Source organism: Cnephaeus nilssonii (assembly GCF_951640355.1).
Source record: "Cnephaeus nilssonii genome assembly, chromosome: 15".
Lineage (NCBI taxonomy): Eukaryota > Metazoa > Chordata > Mammalia > Chiroptera > Vespertilionidae > Cnephaeus > Cnephaeus nilssonii.
Genome location: NC_137086.1, coordinates 24899952 through 24922899, shown reverse-complemented (window position 1 = coordinate 24922899; position 22948 = coordinate 24899952). Strand labels below are relative to the sequence as shown.

Below are 22948 nucleotides of genomic sequence, written 5' to 3'. Positions count from 1 at the left end.
CTTTAACTCTACATTCATACATCCAATTGCCTACTCAGTGTCTCCGTTGGGGTAATTAATAAGAATTTCAGAACTCAGCATATCAAAGATACCCTCAAATTTTCTCCTTCACTGTTTTTCTGAAATCGTAGCTACTGGCATCACCACTCTTGCTCAGGTCAAAAATTGGTGTCTGATTTCTTCTTCACATAGAATCCATCACCAAATCCTTTTGGCTTTACCGCCAAAAGACATCCTGAATTTGACTTCTCCCTATGACTACCACCCCAGTCCAGGCTCCCACCTTCTCTCACCTATTCAAAAAGTTTCACTTCAATAAACATGACACACTGAAGTAAAAGTAGCCACGAGAATCGTGCTACCTTCACTGGTTTCATAATCTGGAGCAAGGTTCAAGTGCAGCTGCCCCACAGCCCGCTTCCAGCAAGGTATCCTTATGGAAGGTGAACGGAGCTGGTTGTGGGCACAGTGGCCCCTGTGCCTTCACTCGATCAGTTCAAAAAAGGTGCAATAACTTTCCAAGTACCTGAGTGTGTGTGTGTGTGTGTAACTTATTGGGTAGTGAAGCCCGGTGAGGCTGTCAGAATGAGTGTGTGGTACTTTTAAATGTTAAGATAAAGATGTGTATAGAAAACAAAAGCTGTCTCCCTTATTTTGCCCCACTATAGCTCCATGTACCAAAGGAATAAAAAGCAGACCATGTCACTCCCCTACTTAAAATCCTCCAATGGCTTACCAACATATTCAGAATAAAATAAAAATTTCTTACTATGGATTCATAGTCCTCATTCGTCAGTCCCTTAACAATCTCTATAACCTTAGCACCTACTCTCTCCCCCCCCCACCCCCCTGCTACCCCCTCACTGGACTCCAGACTTGGTGGCATTTCTTTCTCAGTATATAAGCTCATTCTTGACTTGAGATTTTTTATTTCATCAAAATGCTCTTTTCTTTGGTCATTCTTCTCTCACCACTCCCCAGTGACCCTATAACTTTGTCTTATAGCCCACTGTAGACCCATCACCTAAAATGGTGACTGGCACATGGGTCTTCAATGAACATTTGTTGAATGAATGGCTCAAGAGTCTAAATGTTCAAGCTTCCTGGGCACCAAAACAGTTGTTCCAACTGAACCATACTTTGCGATGGCAAGCAACCACCAACCACTTCCCACAAAAACCCCACCCCAAACCTCTGTAGACCATACTATTTAGAAAGTCTGTTCTGTATCAGCTGTTGCAAAAAAAAAAAAAAAAAAAAACGAAACAAAACTTAACATCATTGGTACTGTAGTTTTTGTGCATACAACCAAGCAGTCTTGTCCTCTTTGGGAACTCTTCTCACCTTTAAGTCAGCCCTGTGTGTGCATCTTTATCTAATTTCATATAGTAAAACTGTATGTGTTGGTGTGCAGAACAAGTGAACGAACTGGTGTAATTTCACACTCCCAGAGATGGAGAGTCCTGACTCACTCATAGCCTCTTTTCCTTCACCTAAAAGCAATTTTATAGCTATCAAAGTAAGTGATCTAAGACTAATCTCAATAAAACTTATCAAATGACTGTTTAGTGCCAAGGAGCAAAGGAAGCTTGGGATAAAAATGAACAGTTCACCCTATCTGGTTTGGCTCAGTGGACAGAGTGTCGGCCTGGGGACTGAAAGGTCCTAGGTTCGATTCTGGTCAAGGGCACATGTCTGGGTTGCTGGGGAGGTCCCCAGTAGGAGGTGTGCAGGACTCATCACTGATGTTTCAATCTCTCTCCCCCTCTTCCGTCCTCTCTGAAATCAATTAAAAATATATTTTAAAAAAATGAATAGTAACCAGGTCAAAACGTCAAATAAAAAGGTTCATAAGCTTTGAATTTTGTCAAAATGAAGCTCAGAAGTATCAATTTTTATATTCAAGCCATTATCTTACATAAACCTTCTAATAGACCTTAAGAAAATGGATCAGTTGTGGGGTATAATTACTTGGGCTAAATTTTTGTCTAAGAAATATCAATTTAATTATGACTGTTAATAACTATATTTAAACCAAGCTCTTTTTTTTTTTTTACTGTGTTTAGCCAAAAAAGATAATACTAATAAAAGCATTATCTTTGTATGGTGATTGTGTTACAAAAAAAGACTAAGAGTAGCAAGACTAAACTGTAGGTGCACATAATCAAATTTGAATGATACAAGGTATATATATACACACACACACACACACACACACACACACACACATATATATACTAGAGGCCCGGTGCACGAATTCGTGAATGGGTGGGGTCCGGCCGGCTTGCCCTGATTGGGGCTGATTGGGGCCGGCCCAGCTGGGGGGAGGGGCCGCAGTGTGTGTCAAAGCAACCAGTCATTCCGGTGTTCCGGTCACTTGGTTTTTATATATATACACACACACACACGTATATATACACACATATATGGAATAAAGCCTCTAAATGACTTAAAATCAGATGGCAATATTGTCTGAAGTATTATTAACACCACAAATGTATGTATGTCTGTGTACATATATGCATATACAGAGAGAATGAACAAGTGAATGAGTGAGTGAAAGAATGAGAATATATATGAATCAGAGCAATCTGTCCTTGGGTTAATTACTTCACTGTGAAGATGTGTCTAAACTTCTCTAAAGAATTTCCTGGTTTGTATTAAAATACACTTCAAAAAGACCATGAAAACACAAATTTAGTTGACAGACTACAATGGGATTCAGAAAAAGACACAGTGAATATAGACTTCAGTGCAATTTCATGCTGGTGATTTTTCTTTTTTAAAATGTAAGCCACTAATATTTCAAGAAAAAAATTTTAAACCAAAAGTTGCATATTAATATTACACACAAACTGAAACATAAGTGACTTTTAGCACAGTGTATACATGCTTACAGAAACTCAAATATTTACACATTTAAAACAATTTCATTTAACATATAAAGTTCTGAAATACATAAATGCATTAATACTTTCTATAAAACTACAATTAGAACATTGATTTGCTACAAGCATATAAAACATCAAGTGCTTTCTTGGAGTTTCAAGTTACCTCTTTAAAACAAGATCTTGCTTGCACATATAGTCCGTCTCCAAAAAGCAGTAAGAACTTTTCATTTCCAAGAGGTTTATTTTCCAGGTACATGATAAGCTCGAGAAAATGAACCCAACAATTATGCAATATAATTATGTCATAACAACTTAATTGCACATAATGCTGTAAAGTAGGTTTGGATGAAGTTCTCAAACACTTTGGTATATGTTCTTCAGGGACTTCTATTAGAAATAACAGGAATTATAAGTTCCTTCAATTCCCATTTTGCTTTAAAATGGACAAATCTTTGGTTAAAGTTCTACATTTCAGGCATTTGTTAATTAAAATGGTCCCCTAACCAATAAATGGCGCTGATGTATTAGTTCACAAGACTTCTTTTAACCTGTTTCTGGTGTAGTGGGAGGCTAGAAATACGGTGACATGTCATTGACAGTTTCTATTTTTCACTTAAAAGCAGAGAAATCAACAGGTTTAGTCAATATTTCTCTGTTCATTTTCTGTTACAATCTGAACTGCACAGTAATTTGCAGTAACTATAGTGTTCCACAGTATATGTGATGATTGGAAAGATGTATAGCATTACATTTAGAGTTAGTTTAGTCAGAATAAGTCAATATTAGACTGTACAGTAATTCTGCATTGACTATAGTAGGTTGTCAGGTAAAGCTTATTTAAAAACCCAATCCATTCCATTTACAAGAGAAATTGTTGCAAATGTATAAAACAGTAGATATACAAGAAGAACACCAAACATACTTTATTAGCACAAAAAAGCAGCCATAACAAGGCACAGCAAGCAGAGAAACATACATTAGCAGTCAAAGGGTTAGTGTTGCATACAAATATAGCTTTTCTTTTTTGTAGCCTTGGCAATAGCCATCAGGATGTAAAATCACTTTCTGTAGCAGCAGGTAAGGGAACTAAGGAGCACTCACCAGTGGTACAGAGCACATGAACAAAAAGACACAAGAATGGATTCTACTACTTTAGTGCAAAATGTCTAGGACAGAACTGGAAATTCAGTTCAATGCTAAGAAGCAAACACTAGAACTTGCTATTACTTCCAAAATAGCTCACTCAAGTAGTATTGCATACTATTCTAAGTGACAAAAAGGTGCTAAGTAAAGTTATTTACAGATACAATGGTTGTACAGTACCTTTTAAATCTGCAACTTAGATTTCAGATTTTCCATTAAAAATGAAATTCAATTCCATTGAAATTCTATAAATCGTACTTTAAGTAATTCAGCTATGAGCATTTACAACAAAGAGATAAATACTGCCATCCAAATTATTACAGTTTAACAATAACCTCAACATTAGCAATCATTGTAGTTATTATTTCTGACTTGTTTGGACATCTTCTAGTCTCATTTTCTTCATGGTTCACAAACTTGTCATGGGCATAGGAAAAGATCCAACATTAATAAATCAACAATTAGACTACATATGTCAACTTTAAACATCACACACAGGACTAAATTGCAGCAGCTATTCCCAATATGTTTTAAGTTAAAGCATTCATTAAAAAATTAACACCTAAGGCTTTTAAATAAAATTCTCCTACCAACTTCATAAGTCTGAAATTTTAAGAAAAACTGGTTTACTTAACAGTACCTTTTGCAGAAGAGAAAAAAACTATAAACTATATCAACACTTAAGTGAACTGCACTATGCCCTTGTGGCCAAAAAATTGCATTTATTTTTTAATTTTTTCTAAAAGGAAGGCAGTCTTTATTTTTTGGACTTCCAAAGCTTGATTTGTAGTAACTACAAACATCACTACTTTTGGAAGGTAATAGAAAAATTCTTAGAAAAAATAATAATTTCAAACATTAGTCACACTTTTGAAATACTCATCCAATATTAACAATTTGTTCTTTAGTAAGAAATAGAATTCTTAATAGCAAATGCCTCAGAATTGACTCACTCAATAACTTCAGCCATTAAAAACCAAACAGCTAAATCGGCAAACTATTTTTGTAGCCTTACTGAACACTTCAGTTCTATTTTCTGTTGTCTCAATAGCCACCATGTTTTTCTGAGTAAGTAACAGCAGATCGCATCTGACAGATACTAACACCTCTGACAGATACTAACACTAAGCTTACATACGGTACTGAAAAAAACCTAACACTGATATGTGTGCTTGCTATAGGTGTACTGTCTGATGCACATAAAAGTAGATCTAGGACAGGAGAATTTACTTTGCCTTGACTGGTTCTCGCTCTAACCAGCGAACTCTAACTTTTTGTTTATAATGATACTCTTTTAGAAAATCCTGCAACATTGATGGTAAAGGGAGCCCATCAATTCCATCGTACGTAGTGCATCTGCAGATTACTGCACGGCAGATATACTGCAAGCTAAAAGGGAAAGTCCTATTTAGTGAGATAGTAAGCAAAGGTTCAAAAAACATGCAAGAACTGGGATCTTTATAATGTTCCAAAAGTCCTGTTACAGTGGAGGAGTGAAATACACATGGGTCGTGGGCATCAAAACTGAAGTTGTGATTCCACTGTTCAATTCGGGCATGCAGGGATCTGTTGTAGCGACGGAAGCTCACAGAGAAGAGGTAGTCCTCTTGTGCAGAGTCCCTGAGCAAGAATGTGCCTTCAGGTTTCCCTTCAAGAAGGGCTTCTGCTTCATAACGGTCCATCACTCCCCAGTAACAGGGATTGCCTGTAATCTGAAGCAAATCAGGCACGAGGCAGTGTATATAATCAATCTGTGTATGGACTTTCCAAGCTCCCTGTCTGCTAACGTGGGCATGGCTGTCTCCAGATACCTGACGTTGCTTCTGCCTACGTGACTGCAAACACAGCGTGGTTGTGTCCTCTTCTGAGTCACAATTAGCTTGTGGAATTGCAGAACTGTCCCCACTTATTTCAGTCATCCCAGGAGCTAACTTTGGTCCCAGTTTATATAAGGGATTAACCTGTGCAGTGGCTTCAAATGTATGTATTTGTGCATTGGGTGGGGGATCAACCCCTTCTTCAATACTAAGCCGTCTTCTCTCTCTAAGCCTATCTTCTTCATCTTCTGTAGAAACCAAGGATGGATCAAATGTATCAAAAAATGTTGAATGTGGGCTCACAGGGGCTGTATGCTGTTTAATCAAATGCCATTTTTGGGCTAAATCTGAGCCAGCAGGAAAAGGACATTTCTCAAGCATTAATTCAGAAAGGTGTATTTTTCTTTTATTAGAAAAGAGAGGCTTTGACTGCTTGTTATAAGTTCTCATGGGAAAACACAAGCCCACAGTATCCTGTAACCTCTGTCTCAGAGAGCGACTTCCTACAGTTCTGCTGGAAACACTGTCCATGTCATGTACGGAGCTTACGCCGTATCGCCTCTCTCTCCTCTGAAGTCCACTTCGAGTTCTACCAAACTTTTTATCAGTATCCAGTGAACTTTGAGTCTTTGTAGAACAGGAATGTTTCTTCTTCCCACCCCACGGAGCATGTCGAGAGTAGGAATCTCTTCTTCCAAGTCTTGATCCTGTGGTGACACACGGATCGTTATCCTTTTCAATGCTTATTTCAACAATCTGAGGAATTTCAGTGGCACAGTTTGGGTTTCTCCTTGAATTCTTTGAAGGGCTTAATCCCAGTTGTAAGGCAACATTTTCTCTTAAGGGACTGCTTTGTTGCTGAGGAGCTGAGTCTCCTATACTGATGCTTTTCTCTCTGACAGACAAACATCTGTTGGAGTTCATGTCCACATTTTCATTACGGCTTCCTCCCTCATGACTGAAGAGATTCTGACACCTATATTTGAAGTTATTCCACATTTTCCCCACTTTATCCATTGATTATAAGACCTAAAGACAAAACAGGGAAAGAAAAATAAGTTAATAGGTGTGTGAAAACAGAAAAGGCAGAACCCACTCCCCCTCTCTTTGAAAATTTCAGCAATAATGGTCAAGAGTTTGCCTTCCATTACTAAAGTGACAGGACAGACATCCCGCTAGGTAGCTGTTAAGGTCACCAGGCCTTTGTGGCACTGCATTCAAGCTAGTCCTCACTTCCCATTTCCCTTCAGATAACATATTGAGGACTCAGGGCAAAGGAAAGAAACACTTTCAATTAAACTCTGGTTTCTTTTCCCATTTATCAATCTAATTTCATTATGACATTGATTGTCTTCTTACTTTGAATAATTTAGGTACTTGCCTCAAGTATGAAAAGGGAAAACATATTCTGTATTGTTGAAATATATCTGATTCAATACTACTACTCCACTAACCTAGCAATCTAAAGCTTACAGGTTAATCACTTATAAAAATTCCATATCTTCCCTCTCCACCCTACAATATATCATATTTTATCCATGATTTTGAAGAAGCAGTTTGAGTAGAAAGAAAAATAAGAGGAAGGAAAGAGAATATAATATTTAGGTTTAAGTGAAAAGGTATCTTTAAGCTTCCCAATTCTCAATCCTGGAAGAGCTTAGAAGAAATAAAAAAAATTTATACTTTAGTAATTAACAAAATAAAAACAAAAAAAATGTGATTTGGCATCTTTATTCTTGCTCCTTTATAAAAATTTAAAGCAGTTTATGGCATTTTACAAATAAATTATTTTAAGACTACAATATTAACAGGCATACTGTCTTATTCAGTAACCTAAAAGTCAACATTGGAAGAAATGGAAAAACCTGAACTGATAAAATTCTAGGTGGAAAATAATTTGCCCTCAGAATTTTGAGGGCATTACTTCACTGTTCTAGTGGTGGCTGTCAAAAAGTCCAACATCATACTAATTCCCAATCTTCTTTTTTAAAAAAAATATATTTTATTGATTTTTTACAGAGAGGAAGAGAGAGGGATAGAGAGTTAGAAACATCGATCAGCTGCCTCTTGCACACCCCCTGCTGGGGATGTGCCCGCAACCAAGGTACATGCCCTTGACTGGAATCGAACCTGGGACCCTTGAGTCCACAGGCCAACGCTCTATCCACTGAGCCAAACCGGTTTTGGCCCTAATCTTCTTATGTGGCCTGTTTTTGTTTCATGAAAAACTATAGCTGTTCTTTATCCTTCGAGTGACCCCCCCCCTTTTTTTTTACATTCATTGAGCTGGGGCCTTTCCATGTCCTCCCCACTGCCCCCTCCCTCTCTCCGGAAAGTCCTTTTTATTAGATACTAGAACTCTTAGATTCATCTTTTGATTATCATGTTTTCTTTTTAATATTGTATTTCCTTTCCTTTTCTACTGTCTGGTAGATTTCTTTGGTGTCACTTTCCAACATTTCTAGTTTAGTTACAATTTTTCTATCACAGTTTTAATTTCCAAAACAATTTTCTTGCTCTCTGTTCTTCATATATATATATATATACACACACACACACACACACACACACACACACATATACACACACACATATATATACACACACACATATACATATATATACACATATATATGTGTGTGTGTGTGTGTGTGTGTGTATGTGTATATATATATATATATATATATATATATATATATATATATATATAAATTAATGTCAGAGAGGAAGGGAGAGGGAGAGAGATAGAAACATCAATGATGAGAGAGAATCATCGATCGGTTGCCTTCTGCACGCCCCCTACTGGGGATAGCAACTGAGGCATGTGCCGTTGACCGGAATCAAACCTGGCACCGTTAGTCCACCGGCTGATGAGCTATCCACTGAGCAAACTCGGCTAGGGCTCTCTGAATGTTCTCTTTAATAGCATCCTATTTTAATTTCTTGGCTGTAATATCTCATTTCACTAAGGACACAAAAAATTTTAAATGTTTTCTTTTAACATTTTAAATATTTTTATCTGTTTCTTCTCAGTACTGTTTTCTTCTTAAGTCCCTGTCTGATGAGCCCTGACTATCCATCAGCACTAACATGCTAATCAGAAGCTCTGTCTACTTGAGAAAGTTGTTTGCCAAATGACTGGTTTTACTACAGGGTAATGAGTCAATGAGTTGTTTTTTTATCCCCAAAAGTCAGTATCTATAAGTCTGTTTGCTGGCTGGCTCATCCCAGAGACAAATGCTCCAATCTCTTCTCTAGAGCATACAGGGGTGGGCAAAAGTAGGTTAATAATAATAATAATAATAATAATAATAATAATAAATATAATAATTACTTAATACATAATAATCTTCTCTAATAAAATGGTAATATGCAAATTAACCATCACTCCGCTACACAAGCCACACCCACCAACCAAGCCACGCCCACCAGCCAATCAGGGCGAGTATGCAAATTAACCCAAACCAAGATGGCTACAGCCACAGAGAGCAAGGTTTCCCAGGTAACAGAGGAAGCCAAGCTTTCCATAGCCGTTGCAGGCCTAAGCCTCCACTCAAGCTACAAAGTTTCAATTATAGAAGGTAAACAAATCAAACAAATGGCGGCAGAATGGAGCTTGAGAGAGCAGGCCAGGGTTGCCGGCGGCAACAGGGGAAGCAAAGCTTTCCGCACACCCTGGCCGGGCCCACCCGCTTAAGGCAACAAAGTTTCAATTGTAGAAGGTGAATTAACTGCCACAGAAATGGCTGCCGCCTGGGAGGGAACAGCAGGCTTGGCTCCGCTCCAGGCTACAAAGTTTCAATTGTAGAAGGAAAATAAATCCCAAATACCAGGGCCTCTGCTTGGGTTGCCAGGGGGCGTGGCCGGCCTGCAAACCACCACAGGCCCCTTGCTCAGGCTGCCCCACACCCCAAGGGAACCCCACCCTGATCCGGGACACCCTTCAGGGCAAACCAGCTGGCCCCCACCTGTGCACCAGGCCTCTATCTTATCTAATAAAAGAGTAATATACAGATTGATCATCACTACAACACACAATATAGCTGCCCCCATGTAGTCAAAGATCCTGCCCCCATGTGGACACAAGATGGCCACTACAAGATGGCCAGCAGGGGAGGGCAGTTGGGAGGCACCCGGCCTGCAAGGGAGGGCAGTTGAGAGGGACCAGGCTTGCAAGGGAGGTCAGTTGGAGGTGATCAACCCTGCAGGAGAGGGCAGTTAGGGGTGACCAGGCCGGCAGAGGAGGGAAGTTGGAGGTGATCAACCCTGCAAGAGAGGGCAGTTAGGGATGACCAGGCTGGCAGAGGAGGGAAGTTGGGGGCAAACAGGCTGGCAGGGGAGCAGTTAAGCATCAACCAGGCTGGCAGCGGAGTGGTTAGGGGGTGATCAGGCTGGCAGGCAGAAGCGGTTAGGGGCAATCAGGAAGGCAGGCAGGCAAGCAGTTGGGAGCCAGCAGTCCTGGATTGTGAGAGGGATGTCCGACTGCCCGTTTAGGCCCAATCCCACCAGGATCGGGCCTAAACGGGCAGTCGGACATCCCTCCAGGAGTCCCAGATTGGAGAGGGTACAAGCTGGGTTGAGGGACAACCCCCCGCCCTGCACGAATTTCGTGCACCAGGCTTCTAGTACAAGAATAAACTGTTTTGAGTGCTCACAACTGTAAGCCTACTTTTGCCAACCCCCATAAATATCTGACTGCCATGTTCTGAGAACAGGGCAAGAGAATAACCTCAACCTTAAGTTCCTGTTTTTTCAAAGGTGTCCTTATTTATAAAAGCTGTCCCAGCTCCAGGTATACCCAAACCTCTTGATTAAATTTCTCCCAGATCTAACCTCTAGTTTCATCTAAGGTAAAGGAATGGTGATCTCCTGGCTGCTGAGGATGAAGGATGACACATGGGAGCCTGATGTATACACTTTCAACCATACATGCTTTCAGCTGTATACTTCATCCTTACTCTCTGAAGTAGCTGGTTCCTCTAATTTCTGAGCCAGCAGTGTAAATTGGTTTGCTCCTTTCTAACATACTCATTTTGCAGGCGCTTAGATTGCCGTTCTCAGTTCTGTTAATTTCTAGTGACTTGCTTTTACCAAAAACTTGATCAATTAGGCCTATTTTTGTCTTCTCTCATTTGTTTTCTGCTTGTGAATTTATTCCTTATGCTTTTTTTATTCCTTTAGTTTTAGTGGTCATATGCAGGAGGCAACCAATCGATGTCTCTCTCTCACATCGATGTGGTTTTTTTTCCCCTCCCTCTCCCCTTCCCTTCCGTTTTCTCTAAAAATCAATGGGAAAAATATCTTCAGGTGAGGATTAAAAAAAAAGGACAATGCTCTGAAGTAGGGTGTGAACAATACTAAATAAACTATGTGCCACAATCTCATCACTATTTCTCATGTTTTTATTTTTGTCATGTATTCCACAGGCCTATAGAATCCTAGGAGAGACTGTCTAGAGCACTGACTCTTTTGTACTATAAGATATAAGAAGAACAAATTACTGGAAATAGGAAATGTAATAAAGACATGAAATGCAAGTGCATTATTAGATTGAACAGACATAAAAATAACTGTCAAATTGCTATAAAATATTTTAAATGATTGCTTTTAATTTCTATACCTAACTTATCATCTTTCTGGCATCAATTCACAGCCCATACTTTGAGTAGCTCTGGTATACAGTTGTGCTATCTAATACATGTGGTTATTGAGTCCCTGACATTTGGCTAGTGTCACCTACTGAAATAACAGCATGGATATAATTGGTTAAATATATCATTAAAATTAATTTCATCTGCTTTTTACTTTTTCAATGTGGTTACTAAAAAATTTAAAATTACATATATGGTTCAAATTATATTTCTTTTGGACAGTACTGATTTAAAGCAGGGGGTCAGCAAAGTATATAGCCTGAGGACAAAATATGGCCTGTGGCCTATTTCTGTATGGACCCTGGCTAAGAATGGTTTTTCCATTTTAAAAAAATATATTTTATTGATTTTTTTACAGAGAGGAAGGGAGAGGGATAGAGAGTTACAAACATCGATGAGAGAGAAACATCGATCAGCTGCCTCCTGCACACCCCCTACTGGGGATGTACCTGCAACCAAGGTACATGCCCTTGACTGGAATCGAACCTGGGACCCTTCAGTCAGCAGTCCGACGCTCTATCCATGGAGCAAAACCGGTCAGGGCTGTTTTTTACATTTTTAAAAGGATTAATAAACAACAACAACAACAAAAACCCCACAAAGAACATTGACAGAAACCACATGTAGCCTGCAAAACCTAAAATATTTGCCATCTGGCCCTTTACAGAAAGTTTAATGACCCTGGTCTACAGTCTGTAAGATTACAAACCATACCATGATAGACATTAGAATAGCAATATTCAAGAAGTCAGAGTCTCTTTTCTACATGTTTACAACATAAATTTTGTAGCTATCTAAAAATATTTCTTTGACAAGCAAATTATACTTGAAAAATGGCTGTTTTAGAAAGCAACTAAACTTAAAGCCACTTATCTCCCTATACAGCTGTTTATAAGTTGAATAACCAAGTGGGACATGCAAAAAACAACTGTACTTGCCAGGTTACAAAAGGCAGTTTCTAATACTGAAACTTTGGTTCAGTTTTATAAATAGAGCATGAAACTTAGTGATTTCTCTGTTTCTAATCTGAATAGTGTTGATAGATTACATCGTGACAAAATACTCTAATTTAAAGAAAGACTATTATGCTTCCACACCCTTTGGGGATATAAAGTGGAATTTTTCTTGATGTGGGAAATGCTATGTGGGCGGCTGTAATACTGGGAATAAAAAAAATTCTGATAATGATTCATAGAAGAGTCCATGTAAGAATCAGGCAGGCATTTCAACTATTTTTTTTTTTTTTAATGTTTTGCCTTGACATTCTCAGGAGGTTTTTTTTATTTTATTATTTTTATTTATTTATTTACTGATTTGAGAGAGAAAGAAACATCAAGTTGTTGCTCCACTTATTTATGCATTCATTGGTTGTTTCTTGTATGTGCCCTGACCAGGGATCAAACCTGCAACCTTGGTGAATGTGGACAACACTCTAACCAACTGAGCTACTGGGCCATGGCCTGCATTTCAACTATCTTAATATTTACAATGTCAGTTTTGAGGTTCTTTTGTTTGTTTTGTTGTTAAATTTTAGGAAATATTTTTAGCTGAAACCCTTTGAAACCTAAATTACATCTCTATTACTTTATATAACACTAGAGGCCCAGTGCACAAAATTCATGCACGGGGAGGGGAGGGAGGTGTCCCTTAGCCCAGCCTGCACCCTCTCCAATCTGGGACCCCTCAAGGGATGTCCAACTGCCCATTTAGGCCCGATCCCAGTAGGATCGGGCCTAAACGGGCAGTCGGACAGCCCTCTCACAATCTAGGACTGCTGGCTCCCAACTGCTCGCCTGCCTGCCAGCCTGATCACCCCCTAACCACTCCCCTGCCAGCCTGATTGATGCCTAACTGCTCCCCTGCCAGCCTGATTGCCCTTAACTGCCCTCCCTTGCAGGCCTGGTCCCTCCCAACTGCCCTCCCCTGCTGGCCATCTTGTGTCCACATGGGGGCAGCCATCTTGTGTGTTGGAGTGAAAGTCAATTTACATATTACTCTTCTATTAGATAGGATTAGATAGAAGCCTGGTGCACGGGTGGGGTCCGGCTGGTTTGCCCTGAAGGGTGTCCCGGATCAGGGTAGGGGTTCCCTTGGGGCGTGGGGTGGCCTGGGTGAGGGGCCTGTGGTGGTTTGCAGGCTGGCCACGCTCCCCGGTGACCCAAGCGGAGGCCCTGATATCTGGGATTTATTTATCTTCTATAATTGAAACTTTGTAGCCTTGAGCGCAGGCCAGGGCAGGCCAGGAAGTTTGGCTTCCTCCATCACCGGGGAAACCCAAGCCTCCTGCTTGCTCCGTGGCCACAGCCATTTTTGTTGGGATTTATTTATCTTCTATAATTGAAACTTTGTAGCCTTGAGAGGAGGCAGGGCAGGCCAGGGCAGGCGGAAAGCTTGGCTTCCTCCATTGCTGGGGAAACCCAAGTCTCCTGCTCGCTCTGTGGCCGCAGCCATCTTGGTTGGGTTAATTTGCATACTTGCTCGATTGACTGGTGGGCATGGCTGGTGGGTATAGTGGAGGTACGGTCAATTTGCATATTATTCTTTTATTAGATAGGATTACACATAGCTAAAAAAGTGTTAAATTTAAACTGTATTGATTCTGGAATAAAAGTCACTCGTTCATTACAATTTTTCCATTTCCACTCCTGTATAGCTATCCTAAAAAATAACAAAAACAAATTTCTAAAAACTCATTTCTTCCTCCAAGGATAATCAGAATTTAAAACTGGTTTTATAATGCCATTTTTAATAACAGCGTTTGTTGAAAAATGATATTTAACAGGATAAGCTATAAACCAGAATTATTGAAAATTATAGGTCAAATTCCATTACTAGAAAAATTTACATACATAAAATATTAAAGACTACAGTCAATGGCCCTCTTAATGCCAAGTTGTATCTATTACAAAATTCCCACAAAACAAAATAATTAAAAGTTTCCAGGAGTTCATTTTAATGTGACTCAAGTCACACTTTATTAGAAATAAATTAATTCAGTAAGTTTTAAGACTACATGGCATGCCACAATGGTTAAAGAGGAAGAATATGACTCAACTCAAATCCTTCGTCTACTGTTTAGTCTATCTAGACTACTTAGTCATGATAATACCTTCCCAACAGAAAGTCCTTCAGTTTCAGTAACAAAAATTGGGACACATGATTGAGGAAAGTATTTCTGTGCCAAATTCAGAGTACATGAGACAGTTTAAGAGTTTCAACTTTTGATTGGTATTTCAATAATTTTTAGAAAAATATAACTGGATGCCTATTTACTAGAATCTCTTATACTGTTATTCAATATTATGTTCAATCATACAAAATTACTGTTTTGTGGGTAATAAATGTTGATATAATTCAACCTCAGAGTTCTACTACTGGAATATACATAACATTTATATGTAATTTATACATAATCATTTAGACAATGATTTTCAACTGGTGTGCCACAGGAATTTTAGTAACTAGTTTATGTGTACCATGAGATGGATTCGAAATGTCTAGAAGTCAAATCTACAGGATTAATAACTGATTGGTAATAGGTAATGAAGAAGAGAGAGGTATAAAAAATGAATGCCAAGCCCGACTGCTGTGGCTTAGTAGTTGAGAATCAACCCATGCACCAGTAGGTCACCGGATGATTCCCAATCAGGGCCTGGGTTTTGGGCTTGATCCCCACCAATAGGGGAGGGGCAAGCCAATCAATGTTTCTCTGTCATTGATGTTTCTATCTCTCTATCCTTTTCCCTTAGTCTCTCTCTAAAATCAATTTAAAAATACATAGAAAAACAAAAACAACCAATGCCAAGTTTCTGACTTGTGAAAATAGGTGGATAGAGATGCTATTCTGTTATTTCTGGGATAGGAAACACAATAGATAGAGAAGTTTTGGCAAGTGAGGGGTTGGAGAGAGTTAATAAATTCAATTTAGAAAATGCTACAGTTGAGACTGTCATTGAGATATCTAAGTAAAGCCTCATTAGTCCCTCAATGTATGTTCATATAATGGATTACTATACAGCAGGGATGATAAAGTACATTACTTGCATCTATACACATGAATCTTAAAAACATAGTGCTTAGGGAAATAAATCATACAGATGATATATACATTATGAATTCATTTACCTTTTAAACTGGCAAACCCCAAAATATATTGTTTAGGTATACATACATACATACATAATAAAAATATAAAAAGCAAGGAAATGGCTACCTATTTGGGGGAGGGATATGGAATTAGGGATAGGCGCTCAGGAAGCTTCGAGAACACAGGTGATTTTTTATTTATTATAGTAATGGGGACATGGTTTTTACTTATTAACTATTCTTTAAACTGCACTTACATTTTATAGACTTGTTTCTGTACATGATACATTGCATAATAAAATTTAAAAAACTATGTAGGCCACATTTTGACCACAATAGGAATTAATAACAAAGTATTATACAAAAAAAAAAAAAAAGCCACCAGGAAAATAAAAAGTTCTCATAACTCTTAGGTAAAAAAGGAATTCAAAACTAAAAGTTACAGACTATTTAGAAAATAGCATATTCATATTTTGCAATTTTTTTCCTATATGACAATTTGGCAATATTTATCAAAACACTCTTAACTCTTCAACTTGGCACTTATTCTAGACTAGATGGTTACCCTAAAGCAGGCAAATTTAAAACAAACAAACAAACCAACAACCAGAAAAAAATATTAAGCTAAACTGGTTTTCTAATGTAATACAGAGGTCAGCAAACTTTTTCTGAAAAGGGCCATATAGTAAGTAAATATCTTAGGCTTTGTGGGCATGCATTCTCTGTGGAAACTATTGAACTTTGCCATTGTAGCCTGAATGCACACAGATAATATGTAAGTGAATAAGCATAACTGTTTGTCCATAAAACTTTATTTACGGTCAGTGAAATCCAAATGTCATATAATTTTTAGTGTCACAAAATATTCTTTTCCTGATTTTCCCCCCCAACCATTTAAAAATGTAAATCCATTCTTAGCTCTGGGGTTGTACAAAAACAAGCAGCAGGACAGATTTACCTACACAGTTTGCCAACTTCTGATAAAGTACATCATAAAGCCTTTGATATTATATTTACTAATATTTACATTTATTCTAGAAAACAATTTGGGGAAACAATACTCTAAGAAATAAACATACCAAATAAAAGTCTAACCCTCATACCAAATAAAAGTCTAACCCTCACCTGGAATCCCACCACTTTTACTATTTTGGTAGACATCTTTCCATAAATTCTCTTTTATGTAAAAAGCTGTATGTAATCTTCTTTTATAATTAAAATATATATATCTTCATGTCTGTGACTATATCCCTTCTCATTTACTGAATAGTGTTTTTCTTTTTTTTAGTTGGCTATGTCAGAAATGGCATCAGACTAGTACAAGAGAAAGACCTCTGACAGCTATATCTTTTAAATTGATCAATAAACCCAAGAGTATCTGAAGTAAACAATAAAGCAGCCCTAGCTGGTTTGGCTCACTGGATAGAGCGTCGGCCTGGGGACTGAAGGGTCCCAGGTTCGATTCCTGTCAAGGGCATGTACCTTGGTTGCGGGCACATCCCCAGTAGGGGGTGTGCAGGAGGCAGCTGATCGATGCTTTTCTCTCATTGATGTTCCTAACTCTCTATCCCTCTCCGTTCCTCTCTGTAAAAAATCAATAAAATACATTAAAAAAAAAAAAGGTCAACCTTTGTATTGAAAAAACACACACAATAAAGCAGACAAACACTGGAAAGCTGAAAAAAGGAAATAATAATGGTAATGATGGCTATAATGACGATTTACATTACTGAATGCTAACCATGTGCCAGCACTGATATAAGCATTATACTTCTCCCAACAGTCCTATGAGTAAAAATTATCTCAATTTTATATATAGAAACTAATACAATCGAAAGATTAATAATAATCTGGAATTAAGTTTCTTTCATTATTATTAATCTATTCAGGTTTTCTATCTCTTCTTGAATCAGTTTTAGAACTGTATATTAACAACTCTAACTCTGAGTAGGGTTATTAAGTTCTTTAAAACCTCAACAAATACATCATTTATATATATTTTCAACTATGGCAGAGAACAAAAAAAGATGAAACTGATATTAAAATTTGAAAGGTAGCACATGCACACTCAAAAGAACATTACTGGTTTGTTTCTTTTGTTGTTTTGGGTAATCCTTACCTGAGGATATTTTTTTCATTACTTTTTAGAGAGAGTGGAAGGGAAGGAAAGAGGGAGGAGGAGAGAGAGAGAGAAAGTGAGAGAGAGAGAGAGAGAGAGAGAGAGAGAGAGAGAGAGAGGGAGAGAGAGAGAGAGAAACATTGATGTGAGAGAGACACATTGATTGGTTGCCTCCTGCACGCACCCAGACCAGGGCCAGGGATTGAACCTGCAACCCAGGTATGTGCTTTTGACTGGGAATTGAACCCTTGACACTTTAGTGTGCAGGCTGATGCTCTAACCACTGAACACACCAACCAAGCTGGCTTGTTTCATTTTATTATAATGTATGAAACAATACTCTGACCAAGAGTCCAGAGTGAAAACTATATTCACAGCCTACTGCGAATATTTTGGTGTCTATACTCTATACTTACCTATTATGAAAATAATTTTTTGTGTAGAACTTGTATATCACTCAGAAATGTTCTGATATTTTTATAACTAATGGATCTATATGACTAAGTTCTATTTCTTTGCTCAAATACTACTTTTAACCACATGGTCAGTTAAGAATGTGTTTGAAGCCATATGCTTAATTCCAGGAATGAAGTTCAAGAAGTTCTTATATTTCTTTCTGCATATTAAGAAAAATATAGTAGTCCATTTTTAAAAAGAAGAAAAAAGAAAGAGGATATAAAATCAAATTAAGAGTCAGAGTATTATTATATACACTGAGTGGCCAGATTATTATGATCTCTGAACGCATAATAATCTGGCCACTCAATGTGTATACATATATTAGAGGCCCGCTGCATGAATTCATGCATGGGTGGGGTCCGGCCAGCCTGGCCAAGGGGAGGGGACATGGGCGTTTGGCCGGCCTGCCTGCTGGTCGAACTCCTGGTCGAGGGGACAATTTGCATATTAGCCTTTTATTATATAGGATATACACTGAGTGGCCAGATTATTAGGCATTCAGAGATCATAATAATCTGGTCACTCAGTGTAGATTCTGCATTAATACCCCCCCAAAGTGATAACCTAAGGGTGGTATCTTTTTCTAGTAAAAACAAGTATCTAAAATTTGTTTCTTAAATTTTACTCACATAGTTCTAACTTCCAGTGTCATGTAGGAAGGTGCTCCAGGCCTCAAAAATCCCATTCTTAAGCCCAAATCACTTGTGGAGACATTGCCTGTGCTTTGCTTAGGGCATAAGCATGTTGAGACAGTCCATGGGACAGAAAGGAGAGGAGGCTGAACTCCAGTTTTACCACTTAAGAATACTGTGAACTTGAATGTATTCCTTCACATTTCTGAAGTTAACTTTGTCTCTTGGTAAAATAAAGATAACAATACTATATCATAGATCGGTTATGAGGAATAAAAACCATCTATAATAAAAGTATAATATGCTAATTAGACCAGATGACCTTCCGGACGAAGCCGGGGCTGCGAAGGAAGCCTGGGTCCTGGGTGCACGCCAGTGGCCGGAGGGAAGCTGGTGCTGGCACCCGGGGGAAGGCAGGCCTATTCTTGCACGAATTTCGTGCATCAGGCCTCTAGTTAACTATAAAACCTTTGGCTCATAGGAGATACTCAAGACAGTGACTTTAAAAATGATATCAGTACTATCTAGCATAAAACTTTAGCTTTTCTTTCCTTTAAAAATAATTCTCCCATTCATTTATTGTGGGTCATGCCCCAAATGTCAATATCGTCCTATATACAGTATCTGCCAGACTGTAAGTTCTATTAATCATTTGAACTTCTATGTTATTTCCTAAGAAACTCTATGGGGATTTCAATGTTCCTTAGCAGTTGAAGCTACAGCTCATCTACAACCTAAACTAAGCATAGCTAATCTGTATAGTACTGGGAAAGATCCAGGAACGTAGTCCTCATTCTTTTTTTTTTCTTCAAAATTCCTTTTTAGTCTATAAAAACACTGCCACAATTTAAATTTTACCACATAGATATTGTACACCAGTGAAACATAAAGTCCTAATAAGTTATGCTTCATTTTCTGTGGAGAAAGTATCTTATGTAATATACTAACGAGTCTACCATTAACTGAAATGTTTCTTATCTGGCCAGTACTATTGGCAGACTGAATGGAACACAAAGAACATGTGCTTTAGCTTCTGAGGGCCCTAAAATAAAAATCAAGCACTCATTAGCTGTGTGAAATCTAAGTCTCAGCCTTTCCGACTGAAATAGGAAAAATTACTCCTCTTTTCAAGGGTTTTTAAGAGGATAACATGACATTAGGTAATAATAGCTGAGTATATAATAGGGGCTCAAAAATGGTAGCTTCTGTTATACAACCAATCTAAGGCAAGAGAAGCTACATGTTGGTGCTAGTAGCAAAAAACAAAGCTGTTTATGGCTAGGGAGAGATTATTGATGAGTTAGTCCTGCCTTTATCCCCCACCTCAAGGGAGGCTACTTTTAAATATAAAGAAAAGTGTCCTGGCTGGTTTTGCTCAGTGGTTTGAGCATCGGCCCGTGGACCGAAGGCAACAATCAATGTGTTTCTTTCACATTGACATTTCTCTCTCGCTCTCCCGCTCCTCTTCCTCCCTTCCACTTTCTCTAGGAAATCAATGGAAAAAAAGAACCTTGGGTGAGGATTCAAAATAAAATAAAATAAAAAAGGTAAAGAAGGGACTTTGTTTTGTGCCATGCTTGGTACATAGTAAATGTTCAATATATGAATTAGGTGACAATATACAAATGTTTGTGAAACTAAGTCATTAACATGGAAGTTGAAGGAAAAAAAAAAGGTAAATAGAAGAGTAAGTGAAGAAAAATAAGAAGACTACCGTTTCTGGTAGTCTAGGATTTTTCAGACAACCTCCTTGCTGAAAACAATTAAAAGTCCTTAGATCCAAAAAATCCCAAAATAGCTTAAAATAAAAAGCTGACAAGATGGTGGGAAACAGACCAAATTCTAGGGACAATTTGGAACCCAATAAGAACCCCCTAAAGACAATGATCCTGAGGGCACTTGCAGGTAGAGTTCAACAAGTTAGGTCTTTGGTTTCAGTGGCCTCACAGGATTAGGGGAACAAAATTCAAAGTACAGATTCCTCAAAAGGTGGAAAGCCCCAGGATCCCAAGGGGCTATAACCTCAATCAAAGGTAAACAATAACTAAAACCAAACCCAAAACCCACCCCCAGGAGACTGAAGAGAAGGTTATTTTAGCCCAGAGAGAAGTGAGAAAAAAAGAATGGTGGGTAAAACATCTGAGGATGTAGATCCCTAAGAAGTTGGACCAGCCTAGGTAGAGTTTGCAGTCTGGGTTTGCATGGACTCCTAATCCAGGGAACTTCAAGCTGTGAAATTCTTTAAAAATATTCCTTGGTAAGGGATACCTTCACATATCTTAAAAGAAGGAAAGATAAACCCTCACTGAAGGAAGACATCTTCATTCTAGGCCTCAAAGAATACTCACAAGTAATTTTAGGACAATAAGCAGGAGGTACATTCAAACATAACTACACAGAAGACATGACTGAAAACAAGAGTCTACAGGAGATAAAAGTATCAGTAGTCAAATTCTTTCCAAAAAGAAAACTTTGGACCCAAATTACTTCATTGGTGAATTCTATCTTTATTTAAGGAAAAACAAAATATTCCAATCTTACACAAGCTCTTCAGAGATCAGAAGAGAGAAACATCCTCCAACTTATTTTATTTGGCTAATATAACCTAATACCAAAGTCTAACAAGGAAACTTTGAGAAAAAAGGATATAGGCCAATCTCAATCATGAGTATAGATATAAGTTTTTTAAACAAAATATTAGCAAGCTGCATCTAACAGTATATAAAAATGGTCAAGTTAGACATATCTTAGGAATACAAGGTTGCATTAACATTAGAAAATCAATTAGTATAATTCATCATACTGACAGTTACAGAACAAAAAAATATGTAGCTCATGACATGTAGAAGAGCATTTAATAAAATCCAACACCCATTTGTTAAGAAAATATTTAGCAAACTAAGAATGAAAACTAAACATTGCCTAACTTAATAAAGAACATTTCTAAAAAATGACAGCTAACCTCATCCTTGATGAAATGCTGAGACTGGAAATAAGACAAGATGCTTATTATCATCACTTCTACTCTACATTGTAATAAAGGTTCTAGTCAGTGGAATAAGGCAAGTTAAGAAATAAAAGGCAGTGATTAATTTTATCTCTATAGATTTGAAAGGAACAAACAGTTATTATTTCTGGATAAAATAACTATGCATTTCAAAAATCCAAAATCATCTACCAAAAAATGATTAGAATAAGAATTTGAAAAGTTGGTAGATACAAATCCTTTATAATAAAATCCTAATATGCTAAGTGTCTGGTCATCCATTCAACCAATCAATGTGTAAGATGGACCAGACATGCCCTGTAGCCCTCCCTCGTCCCTCCCCGGTCCCAATTGTGCACCAGTGGGCCTGGCCTGTGCCCTCTCGCAATCCGAGACCCTTCAGGGGATGTCGGAGAGCCGGTTTTGGTCCAATCCTATTCAACACAGGAGCTGCCCCCTGATGGTCAGTGCACTCCCACAGGGGGAGTGCCACTCAGCCAGAAGCCGGGCTCACAGCTGGTGAGCACAGCAGCAGTGGCAGGAGCCTCTCCCGCCTCCGTGGCAGCGCTAAGGATGTCCAACTGCCCTATGGGGAGCGGGCCTAAGCTGTCAGTCAGACATCCCTCAAGGGCTCCCGGACTGTGAGAGGGCACAGGCTGGGCTGAGAAGACCCCCCCGCCCTGAGTGCACAAATTTCATGGACTGGGCCTCTAGTCCTATCTAATAAAAGAGTAATATGCAAATTGACTGTCACTCCAACACACAAGATGGCTGCCCCATGTGGTCAAAGATGGCTGCCCCATGTGGACACAAGATGGCCGCCACAAGATGGTCAGCAGGGAAGGGCAGCTGGGGGGGACCAGGCCTGCCGGGGAGGGCAGTTGGGGGGGGGGACCAGGCCGGCAGGGGAGGGCAGGTAGGGGCAATCGGGCTGGCAGGAGAGCAGTTAGGCATCAATCAGGCTGGCAGGGGAGTGGTTAGGGGGTGATCAGGCTGGCAGGCAGAAGCGGTTAGGGGCAATCAGGAAGGCAGGCAGGTGAGTGGTTGGGAGCCAGCAGTCCTGGATTGTGAGAGGGATGTCCCACATTGGAGAGGCAGGCTTGGCTGAAGGACACCACCACCCCCACCTCCCCGGGCCTCTAGTATATATATATATAAAAGGCT

At 38.8% G+C, this 22948-nt stretch overlaps 1 protein-coding gene across 6 annotated transcripts in view; it reads right to left on the bottom strand.

The window, feature by feature from the left end:
• Window positions 1-1951: 1951 nt before the first annotated feature.
• SOCS5 (suppressor of cytokine signaling 5) overlaps window positions 1952-22948 on the bottom strand; it is an 85783-nt gene continuing 64786 nt past the window's right edge. For 5 of the 6 annotated variants that reach the window (XM_079791699.1, XM_079791696.1, XM_079791695.1 and 2 more), the window contains one exon: window positions 1952-6880. In XM_079791699.1, the coding sequence (XP_079647825.1) occupies window positions 5261-6868 (1608 nt within the window). In that variant the 5' untranslated portion in view covers window positions 6869-6880 and the 3' untranslated portion in view covers window positions 1952-5260. The remainder of the gene's footprint in view (window positions 6881-22948) is intronic. The other variant, XM_079791694.1, reaches the window with a different exon arrangement.